The 22,865-nt window shown below is 36.0% G+C and overlaps 3 protein-coding genes across 10 annotated transcripts; 2 read left to right on the forward strand and 1 right to left on the reverse strand.

The window, feature by feature from the left end:
- Nucleotides 1-2,161: 2,161 nt before the first annotated feature.
- LOC132167294 (protein EMBRYO DEFECTIVE 1674) lies at nt 2,162-4,372 on the forward strand. The gene is made up of 4 exons (XM_059578213.1): nt 2,162-2,435; nt 2,514-2,590; nt 2,979-3,123; nt 3,658-4,372. The coding sequence occupies exons 1-4, from the start codon at nt 2,319-2,321 to the stop codon at nt 4,333-4,335; spliced, it is 1,017 nt and encodes a 338-aa protein (XP_059434196.1). The 5' UTR covers nt 2,162-2,318; the 3' UTR covers nt 4,336-4,372.
- Nucleotides 4,373-6,122: 1,750 nt separating this feature from the next.
- LOC132166864 (vesicle transport protein GOT1) lies at nt 6,123-10,819 on the reverse strand. 8 transcript variants are annotated; one of them, XM_059577700.1, is made up of 8 exons: nt 10,387-10,819; nt 10,184-10,246; nt 8,784-8,875; nt 8,575-8,655; nt 8,338-8,435; nt 8,173-8,254; nt 7,000-7,081; nt 6,123-6,556 (listed from the first exon to the last, which is right to left on the reverse strand). In XM_059577700.1, exons 2-7 carry the CDS (start codon nt 10,212-10,214, stop codon nt 7,043-7,045), a joined length of 423 nt encoding a protein of 140 aa, XP_059433683.1. In that variant the 5' UTR covers nt 10,215-10,246; nt 10,387-10,819; the 3' UTR covers nt 6,123-6,556; nt 7,000-7,042. The 8 variants fall into 8 exon arrangements, with proteins under 8 accessions (XP_059433683.1, XP_059433688.1, XP_059433689.1 ...); XM_059577705.1 differs by lacking the exon at nt 6,123-6,556 and having other exon boundaries at nt 6,832-7,081; nt 10,387-10,442; nt 10,663-10,819; XM_059577706.1 differs by lacking the exon at nt 6,123-6,556 and having other exon boundaries at nt 6,832-7,081; nt 10,384-10,442; nt 10,663-10,819.
- A 1,059-nt stretch (nt 10,820-11,878) lies between these two features.
- Nucleotides 11,879-18,616, forward strand: LOC132175260 (histone-lysine N-methyltransferase, H3 lysine-9 specific SUVH6-like). Its single transcript, XM_059587178.1, is given in 5 exon segments — nt 11,879-12,056; nt 12,273-12,333; nt 14,937-15,323; nt 15,583-16,390; nt 16,565-18,616. Coding segments are annotated over 5 exon segments (3,486 nt in total).
- The last annotated feature ends 4,249 nt before the right edge of the window (nt 18,617-22,865 follow it).

A 22,865-nucleotide genomic window follows, 5' to 3' on the forward strand; every position in this document is an offset into this window, starting at 1 on the left:
TATTTTTTATATATATAATTAGTGAGTTTCTTCATTTTGGCTAGTTTCCTTAAATCTCTTTAGCAACCTTTCGATATTGCTTTTTATTCATCCAAAAAAAAAAAAAAAAAAAAAACCGTTTTCGATCTTTTGAGAAGACAGTTTATTTGAATAAGCGAAAGGGCATTTTTTTGGTATCACTCTAAGATCACCCTTATTTTTTATTTTTTCTATTATTAAATAAATTCAAGTTCTCCAACCTTAGGTAAATTCCACGTGTCAAATTTTCGGAGTGGGTAAAAAAATAAAATAGTACCATTATGGGAAAACGGACGGCATACCGTCGACATGATACAAAGAAAGAAAAAGATATCTCTCTAAGACGATGGCTAGTTTATTATGATTGTCTTTAGGTACTTAGTCTTAATCGCTTTACCTTAAATGAATTAATATGATTTGCTTACTGAAATTTAAGATCACCTTGTGAGTTTGAGCAAAGATAAGAGTCGCGATTAGAATCATTGACTTTGCAATGGTTTATCGAGACATATATAGGCATTTTACAAATGAAAATAGAATATCTTGATTTAATGTAGTTGACTAATGATTCTTGGATGTTACTACATGTGTAATGGCGTATAGAGAGAAATTGTTCTTAAACACTACTTGAGATCTTTGGTTTAACTGTTTGTAGTTGACCATGTGATATATTGATATTTCTCATCGATGATTTGTAGGGATGTGGCTATGGTAGTTATTAGTTATTACAATATTTGATACAATCTCCCAACCTTTTCCGCAAGTGTACACATGGATCTCACAGTCTATTTACAATATGAATATAATCGTAAATGCATGGTTGGACCGTGCCCAATGTGTACAAATGAGAGATATAGCATTTAACGATAGGTGGCACCCATCAGTTGGCAACCCACCCATCCATTTGGTCATGTGGAATACCGTTTTGAAGGTTACTCCACAAGACTAACAAGTGCGTGATTAACATGTGAAATGCAACCCAAAAAAAAACATTAAGGGCTGGTTTGGTTTGCGGATATATATATATATAAAGTTTTGTTAAATCTAGACCGTTTGTATTTTTTACAAGAGATTTGCAATTTACTTTTTTTTTAAGATAATTTTTTGAGATAAATTCCTAAATCAATGCGTCAAAACAAATGGCACCTCAAAATGTTGCTGTCGTTGTTTTTTAAAAAAAAAAAAAAAAAAAATTAACAGCCTAAGTTTATCGAAAAGGTATAATGGATTATTTCGTTAGTTTTCCGTATGAAATTGTTCTGTCCATTAGTGTCAGATCACATTAAAATAATAAGTTCGATATATAAATTTGAGAGTTTTTGACTTTTGAAGGTGATTGAAGTTTAAGAAGGTTAAGTAAAGTTTTCCCCAAAGAATATCATTTGAAACATTATTGTTAAAACTGTTAAAATATTGATTAATAGTTTTAAATAAGTACGATTTTAAAAATTGCGATTTCAAAAAATTGAAATTTAAATTTACCTCTTCTATAAGCTTAAGCTTTTGAGATTTAATATGATATCAGAGTCAAAAGTCTTGAATTCGAACATTGATTCCATCATTTACCTTCACTTTAAATTAAATATTCCATGAGCCCATGCGTGAGGGGGAATAGCTGGTGATTTAACAAAAACATAAAACTATATATAATACTTCAAAAATTGTGAGATTACAAAATGTAATAATATGTATATGAATTGAAATGGAATATAATCTTATGGATCATAGGGTAACACCCATTACAACTCAAAGGTCGAATGCCCACTAACCTACCAAGGCCAAAAGCCCATTAACCTAATATACCCATTACACAAAAAGCCTAGATAAAACACTGAATTAGAATTGTACATTACCCGAATGTAAATTTAATCAACTAATATTAGAAAGAAAGTGAACTGATTCAAAACCTTTTGATCATAACCACAAAAATGTATTAGAACTTACCATTTTGAAATAATTAGTAAAAACGAGAGAGACAGATAGAATTTTTTTTTTTTTTCTCTCAAAAAAAGATTAACCAGATGGTCCTAGCTACCTGTTATTGGGGTTGAATCTTCTTGGTCATGTGAATATATATATATATATATATATATATATATATATAAATTGTTCTTGGTGATGTTCTTCATAATTAGTTCATTTAGTAGGCAAAGCAACGACGTTTCAGCTTCCCAATAGTGGGTTTTAGCTTCCCGATTTACTGCAAATGTATGCTACTTATCGTGGAACGTTAACTTTTCTCGTAGTTAGTTTTATTAATTCGTTAGAAGGAAAAATGCAGCACTGAGAGATCGAAGCCAATGGCGAAGACGAGAAGAAACCGGGGCTTTCCAACGCCTCCCAACCCAAAAGCATCGCCCAAACCGATAACCCCAACCTCCAACACCACAATCGTCTCCTCTTCACTCTACAAATCTGTACATATTTTGCCACTCTTTTTCTTTTTTTTTTTCTCATCTTTTTTTGTTTAATTTTGATGATAAATTTTTTTGCAGGTTTCACTGCATGATTGGTGGCTGGTGAAGGCTCCCAACGGGAAGGGTTTAGCTGTAGGAGGGTTTGCTTCATTAGAGTAAGAGGCTTTCGTCTTTAGACTCTTTACACATCTTTTCTTTATCTTTTTTTTGTTTCTTAGTTTTGCTTCCTTTTGTTTTGTGATATGTGGATAAAATTGTATAGTTCTTGAAGCAAATATCAAGAATTTAAGATAAATTAGGTGAACCCAAGAAGGGTAATTGGAGGTTGTTTAGGTTTTAGTGTAAGTTTCAGTCCCCAATGAGGACTTCTATTAAGAAGAAGAAAAAAAATTAAAGTTCACATTTTGCACCCTTTTAGCATTTAGCCGTGCCATTGCATAAATGTTGATTAATCAGGCTTAGTTGGTCAATTAACGTCATTCTTTGAGGTTGCTGTATAGATGATTCGTTGTTTTTTCTTAAATTCTGTCTGTTCCTTGACAGGAGACTAGGAGTAAGAGTTTTTTCCTCTGCTGCAATTTCCAAGAGACACGATGCCACCACTCTTGAGACAACGGATGGCATCAACATCACAATCAGTGGCTTCATAAATAGGTCTCGGTCGTGTCAAAATGGTTTTCCATCTGAGGTATGTGTTTCTGTCAGTGGTTTCTAGTTACTCGTTTTCTCATTTATACTTGTTGTGTACTTGGGAGCATGCTTTTAATGATATCTCAATTACTTTTTTTTTTTTAAAAAAAAAAAAAAGTATGAGTTTCCTTGTTGTTTGGTTGTCTCGTTTAATTCCAATGTAGAGTTCACTACTACATTAGCTGCATGATAACATAACATTTTGGGTGTAATATTTGGTTGAGGAATGAGCTTGACTCAAGTGAGCTAAGCCTTCTTGAAAACTACTTGGTGTAGTGTGATGGGCTGGTATCACAGGTTTTGTATAAGTAAATGCAGAAGCATGCCATTGAAAATGACACAGTAGTTAACATGAGGAGCAATGAAATGGTAATTTTTCTGTTCCTCATCGCGAACCATTGACATTGATGTGGTGTTAGCCTAGCCCAAGCTTTTTTTTGTTGCCATCTAAATTACTAAATACTATGGAAGCTTTCCCGTTAAAAACTGTTCTTTTGACTGAAGTTAAGATTCTAACTCCTGATGTTAAAAGGTATGCAATCATTTCCTGCTTGGATTTCCCTGGAACTGGGAGGAGTATGCTATTGGTTGTTCTGGTGAAAATTCTACTGGTAGAGGTGTTCCGACAAGGATTTCTGCTTCTGACGAGTCCAAAGTCTCTTCGGGTGACAATGCAGATAAAACTTTTCCATTTTCTTTACATGATTTCCCAGTGGCTAGGGTACGTGATCTCTTAATATCCACTTTTGAAGATCCAGATTATTGTTTGCTGACAAAGAGCATTTACAATGATATATTGGGAAAGTCGATGGGGAATAGTCCAATGAAAAATGTGCAATCTGGACTAAATGAGACTCCAGTTAATCAAAAGGAGACTAAGGTTGACCATAAGCACGACAATGAGGATACTTTCTTCAATTCAAGGGATATGACAACAGAAGAAAACCAGAATGTCCTCACCCCAAGTATAGGTGTTTCGACAAGAAGCATGACTAGATTGAAGAATTTTAGAATGGAACAAGAAGAGAGACTTTCACCAAACTCAAAAATTAAGCAGGCCACTGGGAAAAGAATTGGAGGAATGGTAAAAACAAATGCTCCAATGGTGAGTCATCCAACCAAATTATTTGAAAAGGACAAGGAATTCTTAGTAGTTTCTGATAAATCTGTGGTCAGAAGATCAAGGAGGCTGATGAATCCAAAGAAATGATCTGTAAGGCATAGTCCAAACCAGCAACTGAAAAATTGTTGTCACCAAACTCAAAAATTAAGCAGGCCACTGGGAAAAGAATTGGAGGAATGGTAAAAACAAATGCTCCAATGGTGAGTCATCCAACCAAATTATTTGAAAAGGACAAGGAATTCTTAGTAGTTTCTGATAAATCTGTGGTCAGAAGATCAAGGAGGCTGATGAATCCAAAGAAATGATCTGTAAGGCATAGTCCAAACCAGCAACTGAAAAATTGTTGTCGATTTACTTGCAAAGAATGCTACACATGCATGAGAATCACAGGTACATGTTGGTTATCAACAAAAAGAAAAAGAAAAGGGAAAGAAAGAAATCACAAGTCACAACCACATGTGGACATTTTAATGCATTTTTTCATGTTAATGTTATTATGCATTAAAATGTCCACATGTGGTTGTGACTTGTGATTTCTTTCTTTCCTTTTTCTTTTTCTTTTTGTTGATAACCAACATGTACCTGTGAATTCTCATGCATGTGCAGAAAATATTTCAACCTGCCTAATTTTTTATGGTCTTCTTATCAGTTATTAGATGGAAAAAGCTTGGAACTCAAGTCGTATTTTTATGAATATCTTGAATGATCTTGAAACTTCATGATTCAATCTCATAAGGTGTCATTTTTTTGTTAAAAGGTTTCAACTATCAGCTTGATGAATGTGTTCATCATTATTTTGACTTTCGGCTAACCTATTCTCCTCTGTTCCTCCCTATGTCTATGGCTTTTGTTTGCAACAATCAGCGTACACATCTCGCGGAAGTAATTGTTCGGAATGATTTACAGCATATCAATTCATTTTACTACTTAGTAATGCCCTAAGCCCCAAGGAAGGAATGGTAAGTTAATATTTTAGATTCCTACATTAAGGCTTTTGAAATTCTATTTTCAAATTGTGTGCCCCGTCTATTTTTTTGTGTGTGTTTTTTCATTGCTTGCAACAAAGCCTACTTCCTTGGTAAGTTAGAAGGCCAATTACTGCTAAAATGTTTTGAAATATTGTTCGAAGCCTTAATCTGAGTGGTGTGTAAGATAGAGTCGGCATTTGAAGAAGTAGGAGATGGTAAGAACTAATTTTGTTTATAGAGGTAGTTTTAAAAATCATGGAGATGTATTTGCACGTGGTTTACACGTGACTTTTAGATCCATAAAGCAGTTGGATTTCAATTTGTATGCTCCAAGTGATATGTAAAATCTAGTATGTCCAATTAGTCCTCTAATCACCGGCAAGTTCTCACTGTAACTGCCGGCAATAGCACCGAGAATGCTCGGCTGCCTTTGTTGCTGCCCAACCATGCACCCACCACGCTGTTAGCAGAGGATTTGGCTCTGCGTTCATTGTTGCAGACGATCATCAAGATTGATTATTGGTTCACGTGTTGAGAATTTGTATCCAAAGCAAGGTGATACTTCGTTCTGTTGGGGTAGCGTTTACCTCATTGAATACAAAATATATATATTTATTAAAAAAATGTTTGATGTACACCTCTTTTACATTGACACGTGTTAGCATATAACTAAAGGACGATAAATTTTTCTTTTTAGTTGTCATCATAATAAATGAGTACGCAGAGTTTAGGGGATAATTTTACCCTTTTTAGAATAAGGAACTAGCTCCTCTCCATTTCATTTCCTTCTCCGAGTTTAGGATGGTATTAAAAGGCTTATTGGTAGTACCATTACTTGTGGACCTGTTTGTTCCCAATATTGGTACATTAGATGCATTTGTATGATAATCTTCCCCAATCAAATGCCTTAATTATTTGCTTCTACATTCACCAGATTTTGAATAAATGTTATCACATAGTTGCTTGTGTTGGATCAGTCCACAAGATTTTCCTCTTTCCTTGTTACTTTTTATAGCCTCGTGACAGAAGCATCAGTCATCCTGCTTCTGCATGCTTAAAAGAATTGTTTCCAACCATAGTACGAGTTACCACATATCTCCTCCAACCTTTCATGGTGGACACAAGTTCAATGTATAATTACACTATTGCCAATCTTTCCTGGGCACTAGGCATTTTAAGATTGAACCACGCATAAACATTGCCCAAATACTTATAATAGCGCTTGAAACTGATAGGGGTAACAGTTAGGAACCTTCATGTAAAAGACCATGGCATACACATTGGGCCTTTCACTTTCGTTTCCCATGGTGTTTGAAGAAAGAACTTTTCTTTCGCCCCGCCTAAAAACACGTTCATTTTGGTCAAGACATCACATATCTACAAGACAATATATATATATATATATGGCCTAATATCATCTAATCATGATTTTTTTTTTTTTTTGGGGTCATTTCCCAGAAATATTGGGCAAAAAGGAATAAATGAATAAAGTGAAAGTTACCAATCGTGCTTTACATTTTTCACCATATAAAATAATTTGAAAGCTACCTACAAAATGAATGGCAATTTGAAAGGTGGAAATATGCACCAACGCAGTGGACAGACAAACATGGAATGGTACAGATAAAAGCTCAAAATGTTTATTTTCTTTCTTTTGGTAAAAGATAAAGCTCATCATCAAATGAGTAAACTTTTTTCTAATCTTTTCTACAGCCACCAGATCAACTGAACGAAAAAAAAAAAACAATGAATCTCGTTCTGACTGTATATTACAAGGACTTACAACTGGGTCTGTCTGCATCTTTCCTCAAACGTCTTTTTCTGCCTCATACAGGCACCCGTCTGCCCCGATACCGGTCAAAGAACTGCATGAAGAAAAAAAAGGAATATTTAGTTCAAAATACAATTGGATATTCAAATTTGGTTCAACCTGCAAAAGTGAACAGTGTGGACAGATTTTGAGCCACATGAACTTTAGTAATTCTTTTCCACCAATTACAGTACATAATTTATACATTGCGATAATGCAAAACCTATTCATATACCACCATTTTGTGTGTGGGTGTGGAATGTGGCAATTCTCCAATGATTTTCAGCCATTTTAGGTCCTAAGGGTTGTGTGTCTGCATTAGCGTCTGTGTAGAGATTGGGTAGAGAGAAGAAGAGGGAAGGGGTAATGAAACATTGAATATTCGGTGTAATCGGTATTGTGTCAATGAGCTCCCTCACAAAAGCATTCCCACTCCCCCCAAAAAATAGTGCTAAAACACCCTAATTTTTTTTTTTTTTTAATAACGTAGGATAACTTTACTCAGATTAATTGTATGTCGCAAACGCATACTGTACAACAATCATCACCGTTAATCAAACTCCTACGGGTAACTAACCCCACCTACCAGAACCAGTTACCAGGTAACCCAGGAGCTTTCACTCCTGACGAACTAAGCAGTTTATCCTCATGCCCAGGAGGCATGAGGATAAACACCCATACTTTTTTTTTGATAAGTAATAGTTGCTAAAACACCCTAATAACCAAGTAAATGAATAATGTAGATGACAAGAACTTTACTATATGCATGGATAAAGCTGTGAACCTTAAGGGCTTCTGCCTCAGATGCAAAGCACTCCATGTGCTTGTTTAGAATAATGCCAACATTAGGTATCTCATAGATCAACAGTACAAAGGTTAAATTTAATTTTTTTTATTATTTAATTATCATAACATTTACATTACTAATCACACTAAGAGTATATGAGATATCTATGAATCTTCTATCTCACGTTAAAATTCCTTAAATACGCAGCTGTCCAAGTAAAAAAGAGACTATTTATTTCCTTCTTGCCTATATGAGCTTTCACAAGTACTAAAATCTAGCAAACATTCTATGAACAATCTTACAGTTTAAAATTTGAAATAAATAGCAATAAAATGAAACTTTTTCCATAATAAACATACCGATCTGATATATGGCTGTTGGAACAACCAACCAAGAATAGGTATCTTTTGCAGAAAAACCGCCAGTGTTGGCCAGAAGCCACTGCAAAATATGTTCCAGTAACAATTAAAATGTGTAATTACAAAGATCACTGCGACAATCATGAATGTAAGACTTCTACAGACCTGAAGAGTACAATGAATCCATATGCCTCCAAAATCATGCCCAAAATAGGCCATCCTATGACAACCAACAAGAAGCCAACACCAAAAGAAATTGTTCCCTGTACAATCAGAAAAAAAAAAAAAAAAACAAAAAAAACAACTGGTGAAAAGACATGAAGCAATGCATGAACCACAGCATTCTGTGTTTTGAGTGTGTGTGTGTGTGTGACACAGAGAGAGAGACTCAACAGGTTAAACCTTAAAATTTTGGCGTTTCATGAAGAACTGCATGGAAGACTTCAGTCCAATGGTGAGAGTCACCCCTGAGAAGAAGAGTATCTGATTAAGTACACACAAAAGTAAGAAAGTGTTAAACAATGTATCATGTCAACAACAAGCATATGTGATATTTAAAGACTTAAAAAAAAGGAACCTGAGCAAGCACAAACGAAGAATAAGGCACTTACATTTCCCATGGCAAGTAATCCCTTGTCAAAGAAGAAGATGATTCCCAGGAATGAGAAAAATATGCCAAATCCTGTCAACCCTAGTCCAATCTCTGTCCCAATTCACAATTTCCAAGTATTAGGGGTGTACCAATTTCAAATATATATATATATATATATATATATATATATATATATATATATATATAATTCAGATAGAAGTCCCAAATTTACATCTAAATAGCATCAACATGAAGTAGAAACACACGCAACTCAATATGACGCAAGTTTCAAGGATACATTCATGTATATTATATGTTTGAGCTAGAATCACATAAATCTACGCATTTTTTCTAGGCTCCAAGCACTTCTAATCATGCCCCGAAGTAATATTACCTTATATGACATTATATGCCATTCCTTTGTATCTTAGTACCCAATTATATGAAAGGTCTAGCAGTGTAGAAAAGTTAAATGTCTTGGCCACCACAACCAAAATCAAGCGACTTGACTCCTACTACAACTCATAATCATTCTAATTTTGGTCTAGGGCCTCTAGGCAGAACCATAGAAACTCACATGTGACTCACATTTAGTCAAGCACATCCGAACATTCTAAAACACTAAACCAAATTCTGCATGAAAATACCTAAACTCCTCAAAGTATTTGCACGTTATTCTCTATGCCTAAAATACAACAAGGTATGCCGCCTTAAAGACAGACCATAATTTCTGCCCATGGTCTCTAGACCAATTGGCATCTTCTAGCTCCATAAGCAAGGGTCAGATATAAGGTCACAGGTTCAAGAAACACCAATAATTGTTGCCAATGGTCTCTATAAAACATGGCATCTTCTAACCCTATAAGCAAGGAGTGGATGGTAAGGCCGTGGGTTCAATCCTGTGCACGTGTGAGTTGTATTTACCTTTAAGTGTCTAAATGACATGAAGAAAATCACATCAACAGAGACTGACAAAGTTGTACTTGCTGCTTAAAACTCAAGAAAGAATGTCCTATTTTAATCGACACAACATGTACATATTTATCAACAATGAAAAACATCATAAAGCCAGTTGTCAAAAGTCATAACTATAGAAAAACGATCCTGAGCATGTTTCGTACTAGCACCAAATCAAGACTGAAAATAAAACTTAAGAAAGGTAGTTACAGTAGTATAATAAGCCTTCTTAATCAAAGTTTTAAGCTACCCATTCTCGAATGTTCTAATAATCTTAACCCAACCCTATTATTGCTTACTGATAATCAAAGGCAGGAATGAAAGAAACACTAGTACAGGCATTTACCACAATAAATCAAAGTAAACAACAACCAAAAATAAAATAAAAAATCGAACGCAATTAAACTAGCAATGCTATTGCCAAAAAGTGAAAGAAACAGAATCATATCAATTTTCACTCACTCTTGCGGTCATTCATCTCAAAGGAAACCATATTTTCAATGACTCAGAAATGCCTCGCCTCCACTGCACCGCAAACAAGAAAATTAGACTCAACAAAGGAAAACACCAAATAGAGATATCAAATTGAAAGACAAAAAAAAAACTCGAATTAGGGCTTAGTTTCGAAACTTTGAATTCATAAGATCTGGATGTAATAGTACCACCTTGGTGAATCTGAAGATAAACGAACTCGAATTGACAGCGGAGATCCTAAGAGGACCTAGAAATCAGAGATTTGAATCGTACAAGTCGTCAAAGCAGATATTTATTAGAGCCTAAAAATCCGTTTGCTTGCAGAAAAGAGAGAGAGAGAGAGAGAGAGAGAGAGAAGGAAATAGAAAGTGAAAACCTAGCCCTGAGTTTCCTCGTCCTTTCGTATGTATTTCTCGGCAAACAAATGGGAAAGATCAAGTAGTTGCAGAGAAAGGAGAAGAGAAAACCTGTGTGAGCCTGAAAGCTGAGACACAGCGTAAGTGCAGAAATGGGAATATAGAGAGAGTAGAGAGAGAGAGGGAGGCGCGTGATGATCACGAATTTGTATATATCGGTTTTCTGCTTCTATGCGAAGGAAATGATACTTTGCGACAGAAATATATCGTGAGACTTGACCAACTTCTTTCACGCCTGGTGATGACGTTGTTTAACCAATTGAAAAATAAGTTCGAAAAAAAAAAAAAAAAAAAATCTTCACTTTAATCCTTAAACTACGTAAATTTTGAGAAGCGTCTCCTAAAATTCAAAAATTCTTAATTTATACCCTTAAATTTTTAATTTCAATTAATTTATCCTTTTTGTTAGTTTTAGCAGTTAATTATTAATGAAAATGCTTAAAAAAACTAAATTATCTTTCAATTTTCGTTTTTAAAAAATAAATAAATAATGGATCTTAGGGTCACCTTGTGACCGGCCGGTGAGTCAAATTTTTTTATTTTTTATTTGAAATTTTATAAAAAGGTTATGGGTACAAATGTCATTTTATCATTTTTAATGTTTAAAATCTGATTGAGGGGGATAAATTAATTGAAATTAAAAGTTTAGGGGTGTAAATTAATATCTTTTGAATTTTGTAAGGGTTTTCTAAAAATGCGCAATAGTTCAGGATGTAAAGTAAAGTTTTCCTCAAAATAAAATAAAAAACAATTGAAAATGAGTTAGGGAGGCAAGGAAATTAATTAGTGTTAGTTTGTGTTCACACAGTTTGCCGGCCACTAGCTCCGATCGAACCGGGAAATTACACAAAGTTGATCAAGAACTCATGAAAAAATCTTCTCTCATTTCTGTCTTTTTTTTTTTTTTTTTTTTTTACAAAACTCTCCTCTTTCTCACTTGCAAAATTTTCCTCTACTTAAACCACTCTTCCTCGAGATCCGCGCCATGGCTGCACCAGAGCGTGACACATGTGACCTAGAGATCGGAGGCTAAACCAGCAGGTCAGGTCTGCATGACTCCTATATGATCACAGCGACCCTTCTGAGTACGAACGGGCTCTAATGGGACATGGATATGACATAAGTCGTTTGACGTAACAACTCCTTTATGCTGATTGGACGTCTACTATCTCTTTCACCAAGACTGGCTGAACCTCGCGCAACGAACTCGTCCTGCGAAGCTAACACTAGGTTTGGTTCATAGTGCAGACTGCTCACCGAACCGAACATGAACCTGAACCTCAGTGTTCCATTATTCAAGGTGGGCATGAGCAAGGGCGCCATGGGCCTTTTAGCCTTGCGTGTTTGGGCTACTGGGCCGGTATGCACTGCTAACAAGGCTTTCAGGCTACAAATGTCTTGGGCTTTGCAGATAGTCAAGCTTCCATTGGTCCAGGCTACTCCAGGTTCGACAGCTCTTCTGATTGGCCGGACCTCGAAAAGTTGCAATTGGGTTTTTTAAATTGTGTATTTTTAAAAATGCACCAATTTACCTATGATTTGAAAACACACACACACACACACACACATATATATATATATATATATATTTTTTTTTTGCATTTTCAAATTGTAATTTATAAAAATGCACTTTTAAACTGTACATTTTTTCTATAATTTAGTTCAAAATCACACATTTGTTTCGCAAAATTGCAGTGTCAAACACACTCTTGCTGTGTTGAGGTATGTATTTTTTATTTTTTATTTTTAGTTTGAAAAATATTTTTATGCGAGTAAAGGTGAGAAGTATTTTTGATGTTTGGTCAGGTTTATATTTGAGAAAAATGTTTTTTCATAACTTAAAGATAAATCTCTACCCCCTGTGCGTATTGAGGCGATATTTTGAAGATATGAACTGAAGTCTTGATGAGGCGATGTTTAAATTATCAGTATGTTTAGGATTGCGTTCGAAAAATAAAGCTTTTAAGTCAAAAAATATTTTTTGGCAATTTATTTTTAAGGGTCTATTTGGGATTGCAGGTTCAATAAGTGAGATTTTAAAAATTGCGTTTTTAAAAATTACATTTTTAAAATCGCTACTTTTTAAAATCGCAAAGGCGTTTGGTAAAACATGTTAAAAAGTTTTTTTTTTTATCCAATATTTGTTATGTGAAATCGTGATTTTGGTTTAAATTCGCACTTTTTTAAATAAGTACCCCTACCCTATTTATAAAAATCACAAATTTTTTTCCTATTTTAAATTAAGTTGTTTTTTAATCACAATGTCAAACCCAAACATCTTATGTTTTGTGATATTTTTTAAAAACGCAAATTATTCTTGTAAAATCGCAATTTCAAACACATCCTAAATTATTGTCAAAAGTGCATTTTGGCCATTTTTAGGTTTTTTGGATACTTAAAAGCGTTTTCAATTTTTTTTTCCAAATTGATTTTTTTTTTCGAACGAACTTTTTGAGTGTTAAATGCATTTTTAGGCCCCTCAAACACACACTCAAACAGACCCTAATTTTCTCTTTTGTTTTGTTGTATTTCAATGATATAATGAAAATTGTGGGTTGTTGTTGTTGGCAAGGTTTTTGAGTTGTATTTACTTAAGATATGTAGCAAGGCACTAAATTGTAGCTCAAATCATTATAATTTTGTATGTTGTTTCTTCTACTACAGGTGTTTGGATGAGTGTTTTCCAATTATTCAATGCATGGGACCACTGCCCTTTCCTTTTACTTGTGGGTTTGGGAGACATAAAAATTCCAAGTTAAACTTGAAATAAGACCTACTTGGAGCAGGATTGATTCACCGACTTTAGCACCCTTATAAAAAGCTAGCTTCAGTCTTTCGTTGATGCAAGCGCATCAGACTATTTTCTTCTTAGTTTTTTTGGAAGAGTTCAAAACAAAAGAGAAAAAAAGACCATAATAATCTCTATAAATGAGATTTTGTGTATTTGGGCTTTGAGGTCGAGTGATTTTTTCTTTACTATATTTTTTAACTATATTTTTCATAATAAATTTCTTGTAATCGCTTAGAGAAAATCACTTATATGTTTATTATTGTCTTATTTATTTAGAAAAATTTGCTAGTAACCTTTCCAGTACTAAACTTTTCTTCGTCACCTTTCCACTAACATTCAAATAACTGAATAACTGACCACTGCATGCACAAAAGAACAACCACTTACAAAAATAAACAACGAACTGTGAATAAACATCGTATCAGAGCACAACCGAACCATTACATAAAAAAAGGGTCCCACTTTTGTTTCTTGTTCCTTGAAACCCGTTCCATGACCTCTGCACCTGCAGCAGGTCCTCTGAACTGGGTTACTTCACTTACGCCTTCTGAGCACTCTAGTGCTGCTTTGTCTGTGTACGTACGTGCTGTCATTTCCTTGAGCTTTTCTCGGCACGCGCCAGCAACTCCCTTCTTTGCATGAGTTGTGGTTGCGTGCTTTCACGCGCAGACGCAGTGCTCATCTAGTTTCTTGCAAACTGCTCCCCCCTTACTGGTATGTTTCGAGCAACGTGACACCATTACGAGCCGTTGATTCCTCTTCTTGATTTTTCCAGATTGGGTATGTTAAATATCTCTGTGTGTGGGACACCGGACACTACTCTCTTAGAAGCTTTTGTTGCAGGGAGACTTTCAGGTATATATATATTTTTTATTTTTTACTTTTCAGCAGGAATTTAACTTACTTCAAATTTGATGCATGTTTGTATTGTCGTCAAATTTGAAGATTAGTTTGTGTTCTTGTTTCTCTGTTTGGTTGCTCAGAAATGAGAGGAAAATGAAGGAACTGTTAGAAATGAGTATTATATTGTTTATTGTTTGCGACCAAAGAGATTACTGAATCTTAGATTCCGCAAATAATTATTGAATGGTTTGTTTATCGTTTTCATATATCTTTTTGTTGTTTGTAAATTGTTGGGAAGGAGGATAATGAAGTTTCTGAATATTGGTAGATTTTTCTTTTTTTTTGGATCTGGGGAGACAACGTTTTAATGAAATCCTGTATGTTGTTTTCGTTATAATTTTCTCTGGGGGTTGGTGGTGAGTCGCTAGAAAAGTTAAGGGTTATTTTACTGGTAGAGTTTTGGTTTAATTTTGTAAGCAGTGTTTTATGTTCTGGATAGGGGTTTCTTTTCTGTTTTCATTCCTGTGTGTTTAGTGTTTGGTGTTTCAGAGAAACCAAAACTAAGAGTTGAAATTCTCCTTTGTTTTCTGGTTGTCTTGTCCACAAGCAAAATGTCATGTTCATTTGTTGTTGAATCTTTGGAATTAGTATGGTTTACTAATACTTATTTGATTTTTGGATTGCTTTATAGTGCTGTTTTGGTTATGGAGAATATGCTGCATTCAGAGTCTCTTAGAACAGTTACATCAGTAAATGGTAGACATTCTGAAGGAAGATTGGGAAAATTGGCGAGGGAAAATGGTTATTGTTCTTTTCGTGCTAGTCCGCCAAAGTATGAGAGACACAAAGCTTTTGCTGTTCTTGACTTTCCACTGGGATGTGGACCATTTGCTCCACGAATCCAGTCTACGGAGATGCTTGAGCAAAAAAAAGTTTTGACATCAAAGGAAGAAAAAGTGATTGTTTCATCTGATCAGGTGAATGAACTTGAATCTGTGAAAGCCAAACCTGTAAAGATGCAGTCACCGGCTTTGAACAATGCAGGGTTGAGTGAACCTGTAAAGGGTTCGCTAGAAAAGTTAAGGGTTATTTTACTGGTAGAGTTTTGGTTTAATTTTGTAAGCAGTGTTTTATGTTCTGGATAGGGGTTTCTTTTCTGTTTTCATTCCTGTGTGTTTAGTGTTTGGTGTTTCAGAGAAACCAAAACTAAGAGTTGAAATTCTCCTTTGTTTTCTGGTTGTCTTGTCCACAAGCAAAATGTCATGTTCATTTGTTGTTGAATCTTTGGAATTAGTATGGTTTACTAATACTTATTTGATTTTTGGATTGCTTTATAGTGCTGTTTTGGTTATGGAGAATATGCTGCATTCAGAGTCTCTTAGAACAGTTACATCAGTAAATGGTAGACATTCTGAAGGAAGATTGGGAAAATTGGCGAGGGAAAATGGTTATTGTTCTTTTCGTGCTAGTCCGCCAAAGTATGAGAGACACAAAGCTTTTGCTGTTCTTGACTTTCCACTGGGATGTGGACCATTTGCTCCACGAATCCAGTCTACGGAGATGCTTGAGCAAAAAAAAGTTTTGACATCAAAGGAAGAAAAAGTGATTGTTTCATCTGATCAGGTGAATGAACTTGAATCTGTGAAAGCCAAACCTGTAAAGATGCAGTCACCGGCTTTGAACAATGCAGGGTTGAGTGAACCTGTAAAGGGTTGGGAAGAAGCAGCCCGTGATTTGTCAAAGGATTTACATTTGGTGTGTGCTTCTGCTTCAAAGGAAGAGATGTTTTTGCCAAGTGGTTCAAAATGCTGGTCACCATCTGTTGGTCCCAGTGCTGTTCCCAATGGCAACGGTTTGAGGAAGACTATGGCCAAAAAGTATCCTCCACGAAGAAAAGTTTCGGCCATCAGAGACTTCCCTCCCTTGTGTGGAAGGAACGCCCCATGTCTTAGTAGGGAAGAGAGTGTGAAAGTCCATGCTTCTCCAAAGAACAAGAGTTTGGGTCAAGAAAAGCTTGTTATGGGTGACAGGCCATTGGAAGAGACTGAAAAAACTGACTTGAAGCGAATGAGAGAGGATGTTCAAAATACAGTCGTGCGGAAGAGCAAATTTCAGGGGAATGTTTCTGTGGTAATTGGGGACAAAGTTAGAGCTGATTCTGATGGGCGTGCTACTAAAAAAATGAGGAAGCAAGATGGATTTGAAAGGTATTCTGAGATGAAGGTGGATCAGGAGCCTGTGTTGGACAGGCATGGGAAAGGGGCCTATAAACCATACCCATCTGATTCTGATGGGCATGCGACTAAAAAATTCACGAAGCAAGATGGATTTGGAAGGTCTTCTGAGATGAAGGTGGACCAGGAGCCTGTGTTGGACAGGCATGGGAAAGGGGCCTATAAGCCATACCCAATTGATTCTGATGGATGTGCTACTAAAAAAATCAGGAAGCAAGATGGATTTGAAAGGTCTTCTGAGATGAAGGTGGACCAGGAGCCTGTGTTGGAAAGGCATGGGAAAGGGGCCTATAAACCATACCCAACTGGCATTACAAGTGAAGATAAAGGAAAGAAATATAGTTTTCTAGAGCTTAGGAAACATAAATCTGCTGTCAGGACAAAGGATGAATCGAAAGTTTCTGGAGTAGAGTAAAAAAAAAAGAACTCATCTATTTCAGGAAAGAATGCAAATAAAGGCAGGGGTCAAATTGCTGTCGGGGATAAGCAGGATTCTGCTAAGGATGATGATGAATATTTAGACTTTCATATACTTATAAAAAAAAAAAATTTAGACTTTTTTCATATGGCTCCCGGACCACGGCGTTTTGGTGTAAACCTGCCACCCATTGGATTGAGTAGAAGTGGTGAAGTGAGGGAGACACTGCGGCTGTTCCCAGCTGTCTGTAGGAAGCTTTTGCAGGAAGAAGAAGCAAAGTCAAAGGAACGAAGAAAAACTAAAAGGAGGGTTGATCAAAAAGTATCAAAGATTCTTATGAAGAAAGGCAAATGTGTTAACACTGGAGAAAAAATCTTGGGATCTGTCCCAGGAGTTGAAGTTGGTGATGAGTTTCATTACAGGATTGAGCTTAATAGTATTGGCCTTCATCGCCCGAATCAGGCTGGAATAGATTTTTTGAAGCATGATGGGGAGATCCTTGCAATTAGCATTGTGTCATCTGGGGGCTATGATGATGATTTGGATAATTCAGATTCCTTGACATATACGGGCCAGGGAGGAAATGTGATGAATACTGATAAAGAACCTGAAGATCAGAAACTTGAACGGGGAAACCTCGCTTTGAAGAATAGCATGCATAAAAGGAATCCTGTTAGGGTGATCCGTGGCTCTGAGTCTTCAAATGGAAAAATATATATCTATTATGGGCTATATCTGGTGGAGAAATATTGGCAGGAATTGGGGTCACGTGGTAAGCTGATTTTCAAGTTTCGGTTGGACAGAATTCCAGGTCAACCAGAGCTTGCTTGGAAAGAAGTCCAAAAGCCCAACAAATTCAAAATAAGGGATGGTCTCCGTGTGGATGATATCTCACAAGGGAAAGAGTCGACTCCCATTTTTGTTGTGAACACCATTGATGATGAGAAACCTTCACCGTTTAAATACATTACCAGCATGATATATCCTTATTGGTGCCGCCCTCTACCTCTCAAGGGCTGTAACTGTATTAATGGATGCTTAGATTCCGAGAAATGTTCATGTTCAGTCAAGAACGGAGGAGAAATCCCATTTAACTATAATGGGGCTATAGTCAAAGCAAAGCCCCTCGTCTATGAGTGTGGTCCTTGTTGCAAGTGCCCTTCTTCTTGCCATAATAGAGTCAGCCAGCATGGTATCAAATTTCAGCTTGAAATTTTTAAAACCAAATCGAAGGGGTGGGGTGTGAGATCCCTTAATTCGATTCCTTCAGGAAGTTTTGTTTGTGAGTATATAGGAGAGCTCCTTGAAGATAAGGAGGCTGAACGAAGAACCAGTAATGATGAGTATTTGTTTGATATTGGGAATAACTACAATGACAGTTCTCTTTGGGATGGACTCTCGTCACTAATGCCTGATGTGCAGGCAACTTCCTGTGAATTTGCGGATTATGGTTGTTTCACTATTGATGCAGCGCAGTATGGCAATGTGGGGAGATTCATCAACCATAGTTGCTCTCCCAATTTGTACGCGCAAAATGTCCTATACGATCATGACGACAAAAGAATTCCTCACATAATGCTCTTTGCCGCCGAAAACATTCCTCCATTGCAAGAGCTGAATTTCCATTACAATATGCATCAGGTTCATGATTCGAATGGAAATATAAAAAAGAGGAGTTGCTTTTGCGGTTCTATAGAGTGCACCAACAGGATGTATTGAGGCAGAGTAAGAAGAGAAGGTCGGATTTAAAGTGAAGAGGTAATTTGCTTGCTTTCTATTAGTATATATTAATGTTTTTATTATTATTTCTATTCTTGCTCAGATGCTCATGTGTAGATACAAACACACCATTTACGTAAGAAGGTCGAAATTGAGTCTCAAGGTCATACTTTTTCTTTTCTTGAGAATTCCCAACGGTTGGACTTTTCACCTGATTTGGGAGGTTTCCTGAACTCACTCTTTCTTGATTTGAAAAAATTTCTGAATCTCTTGGGAAGCATGTCAAATTCTCATCAAGAGGAGTCACTAGCCTTTTCCCTAACTATTTTCAAGGCTAAGTTTTTTTTTCTTGGGTTCAGGTAAGGTGAGTTCTTAGGTGTAGGGGGATTCTACAAGTTCCTCTATTCTCATTGTATCAAGGTAATTGCCTTTTTCAATAACAGTGACCTTAGGTCTAAACATCTCAAGTAGAGATTGCGTGACCTTGCTGTTTTTGGAATCTTCTCACCTAGGTTAAACTGGAGTTCACAATATCATTCAATTTAGCAAAGAACTCATCAAAAATTTTGTCCTCTTTCATTCTAATCTCATCAAACCTAGAGGTCAACACCTGAAATTTTGAATTTTTAACAATTTTAGCACCTTCATGAATCACCTCTAAGATATCCCATGCATCCTTAGCCATTTCACATAGATATTCTTTTGAAATCCTCTTGTGAAACATCCACAAAGAAAGCATGGAACATATTACTATTTCAATTATAAGCATTCAATTCATCCTTAGACTACATGTCAATATTAGTAGCGGGTTTAATCCAACCATTTTCAACAATCATCTAAACACGTTCATTCAATAACTTGAAGAACACTCTCATGTGAACCTTCCCGTAAGCATAATTATTGCCATCAAAATAAGGAGGAACAAACAAAGATTGAAATTGAACAAGAGCCATGACAACGGATTTCAAGGATCACACTTAAAAAATTAATCCAACAAAGTGAACCAAGGCTCTTACCAATTGAAGATTTTTGATTTAAACCCAAGATACAACACAAGATTACCAAGCTACTTGTTAAGTCAATTACCAAAGTTATCAATATGAAAATTCAAGAAAGCATAAAATCAAACAACACAAAGGTTTTAGTAACGAAGTGGAAACTTTTTGAAAAACTCTTCAAAAGTAAAACTACTATGGAGAGCAGGCAACCCCAAAAGCATCCGCTATAGAAGACTTATGTTAGAGATTGATCTTATTTACAAAACCTTTGTAACTCCCAAGACTCAATTCATAACCCCAACAAACGTCTCATTCGCCTCTTACCACAATAATTTTTTTTTTTGATAAGTAATGATGCATTAAAGAGCGCAGAGGGGCGCAACCCAAGTACACATGGAGTATACAAGAGAGCGACTAAGTAGAGGAGAAAGAGGAAGAGAACATAAAAAGAAAATCAGGGAAATTGATCTCTAGGGGAGCAAGCCATTCTGCAGTCCACATAAAGAGCGTATACAAAAAGAAATTAACAATGTCCTCAAGGTTTCTCGACAAATCCTCAAAGCATCTAGCATTCCTTTCCTTCCATTAGCACCACATAAGACACAGTGGAGCCATCTTCCACACCACCGCGCTTCGGGATTTACCACCCGACCACCAACTAGCTAACATTTCCTTGACGCTTCTAGGCATAACCCAACACATGTTGAAACGAGAGAAGATAACATCCCACAAAAAGCGCGCAACCCCGCAGTGAAGAAAGAGATGATCCACAGGCTCCCCATTTGATTCACACATACAACATCGATTAATCACAACTATGCCCCTCTTCCTAACATTATTCAAGGTAAGAGACTTTCCAAGGGCGTCCAACCAAGCAAAAAAAGCCACTCTCGAAGGAACCTTAATGCGCCAAATACTTTTCCAGGGGAAATGGATGGGCTCTTTAAGGACGAGCTTCCTATAAAAGGAGCGAACCTCAAACTTCCCTTTTCTAGAGGGGATCCACCACATCCGATCCTCCCCTTCCCCCCGCAACGAGATCGAATACAAGAGCGAGAGAAGGGAAAACCTCTTACCACAATAATTCTAGAACCTTTGTCTTTCTTCTCCATGGATCACCTTCACGAGCAAATCTTGTCCACTTCAACGCATAACTCTAGTGGCTATAGGCTTTTCTGTGGCTTGAATGGCAAGTATGAAACAAGGAGAAGACTTGAAAATATTTTGGCTAAAGAACAATGGTAAACCTCCCTTATAACTATGAAAATAGCATCTTCGGGTGTAGCATATAAGGCCTATATAGAAGGGGAGAAAACTAATTCTTTTAGGCTTAGTTGACTACTGAAAAAACAATATGCTGCAATTGATGCGAACCAACTAGTTACAAAACATAGGAAAGGATAAATCAACTACTTCGAGAGAGCTGTGATCTCTATTGGCTACTTCGAGGGAGCCTTACCTCCAAAACACAGTAAACTATATTCTAAAATAATAATCAAATCATGCTTTGTTATTGATAGTTCCCCTTTAAATAGAGAAACAATATACTATTGATTATATAATAGACCAATTAGGTCTTGACTTGAACAACTCTAATAAAGAAAGAATCTAACTATTTATTAGAATATAAAATCTACGGAGATATACTCCTTATTGGACTTTAACACGATGCCGGACGATATCAAATAATTATGATCATATCAGTAATCTTGTTTGAACAATAATTAATTATGTTCGAACAAAATCTAGGGCTTCACAATTTTATTGTGTGGTGATTGGGCTTCAAATAGCACTTCAATCAAGGTATTATGTGCTCCTCTCGTTCGAATGGGTTTTGAACGAGACTATGATCGAATGATTCTATATGTTAATTTAAGACTGCGTTCGTGGTTGCGATCGAATCATGCTGGACTTTCTTGTTCGAACAAGAGTGATTTTGTTTTAACAAGATCTTTAATCTCTCAGTTCCAACACTAAATTTTTACCGACTCAAACCTATACTTAAAGTCGGGGTTGTGCAAGTAAAGTATTACCCACGACATCTGTAAATTCATGGTCAGGTCCCACCCTAGACATCAGCATTGTCGGGGTTGTGCAAGTATGTTTTTTCTAGTCAGTTTACAATGTTGTCAGCATAGTCGCAATGAGATACCGCCCTAGACTTCAACATATTGGGGGTTGTACAAGTATGTGTTTCCCAGTTAGTTCAGTATTACCATAGCATAAACATAGTCATGATCAGATCTGCCATAGGCGGAGAAGTGCCACCCTAGACGTCAGCATGGTCGAGGGGGCAAGGATGTCTTTCCATTAAATGTGACTCATGGTGTCAGCATAGTCATGGTTGCAAAACAAAAGCATTTTGAGTTAGAAACATTTTCATCATTTTAATGCTTGCAAGAACCTATTTATTATGTGCAGCATTTCTAGAACAACTAGTCTTTTGTTAGTAGAGTCTTCAGTAGTTACTATGCAAAGCATTTCAGAACAACTAGTATATGTCAGTTTAGTTTTCATAACATCATACTAGTTTTCACTTTTAAAGAATAAAACCCTCTCTCATTACAATTCAAGAATAGAGAAATTCATATTTGGTTAGAAAGTTTTAGTATCATATACTCATGAGCTCACAGTTTTACTTATAATACTTTTTTTACAGAAATTACAGTTGTCGCAGCAGAAGAGGGACCAGAGTAGGAGAGGTAGGCTCGATCCTTAGGGTTTCCTTTCAGCTTGTACAGTTTTGGATCCAGCGGATTGTAATGTTATCCTGATCAGATGTATTTGGATGACATATGTGCCCTTTGTATATGGCAATAGTGTCTGTTGCTATGTATCTAAGATATGTAGTTTGGACAAGAGATGTAAACTGTAATGATGAATATATAAGGATATAACAGTAGCACCACGACTCAAGGATAAGGATATAAGGATATAACAGTGCGAGTTTTTATAAGGATATAACAGTAGCATCATGTCTCAAGAAGCGAAGATCAATGGATTAAATCTTCCTTCCCCTTTTCCTTCTTCTTGAAACACGTTACGATAGCGATATATGATGTTTTTTTTCATCTTTCATAACAACCATTGATATTGAAAGAAGTAGTAGATTTTGCATTTGTTAAAATCTTTGTTTTATATATATATATATATATATATATATATATATATTTTTTTTTTTTTTCTGTTATTAAAACAAACATATTAATAAACAACTATTTAAAAAATTTACATTTATGACATATCAAAAC

The sequence above is a fragment of the Corylus avellana genome, chromosome ca1 (assembly GCF_901000735.1).
Source record: "Corylus avellana chromosome ca1, CavTom2PMs-1.0".
Lineage (NCBI taxonomy): Eukaryota > Viridiplantae > Streptophyta > Magnoliopsida > Fagales > Betulaceae > Corylus > Corylus avellana.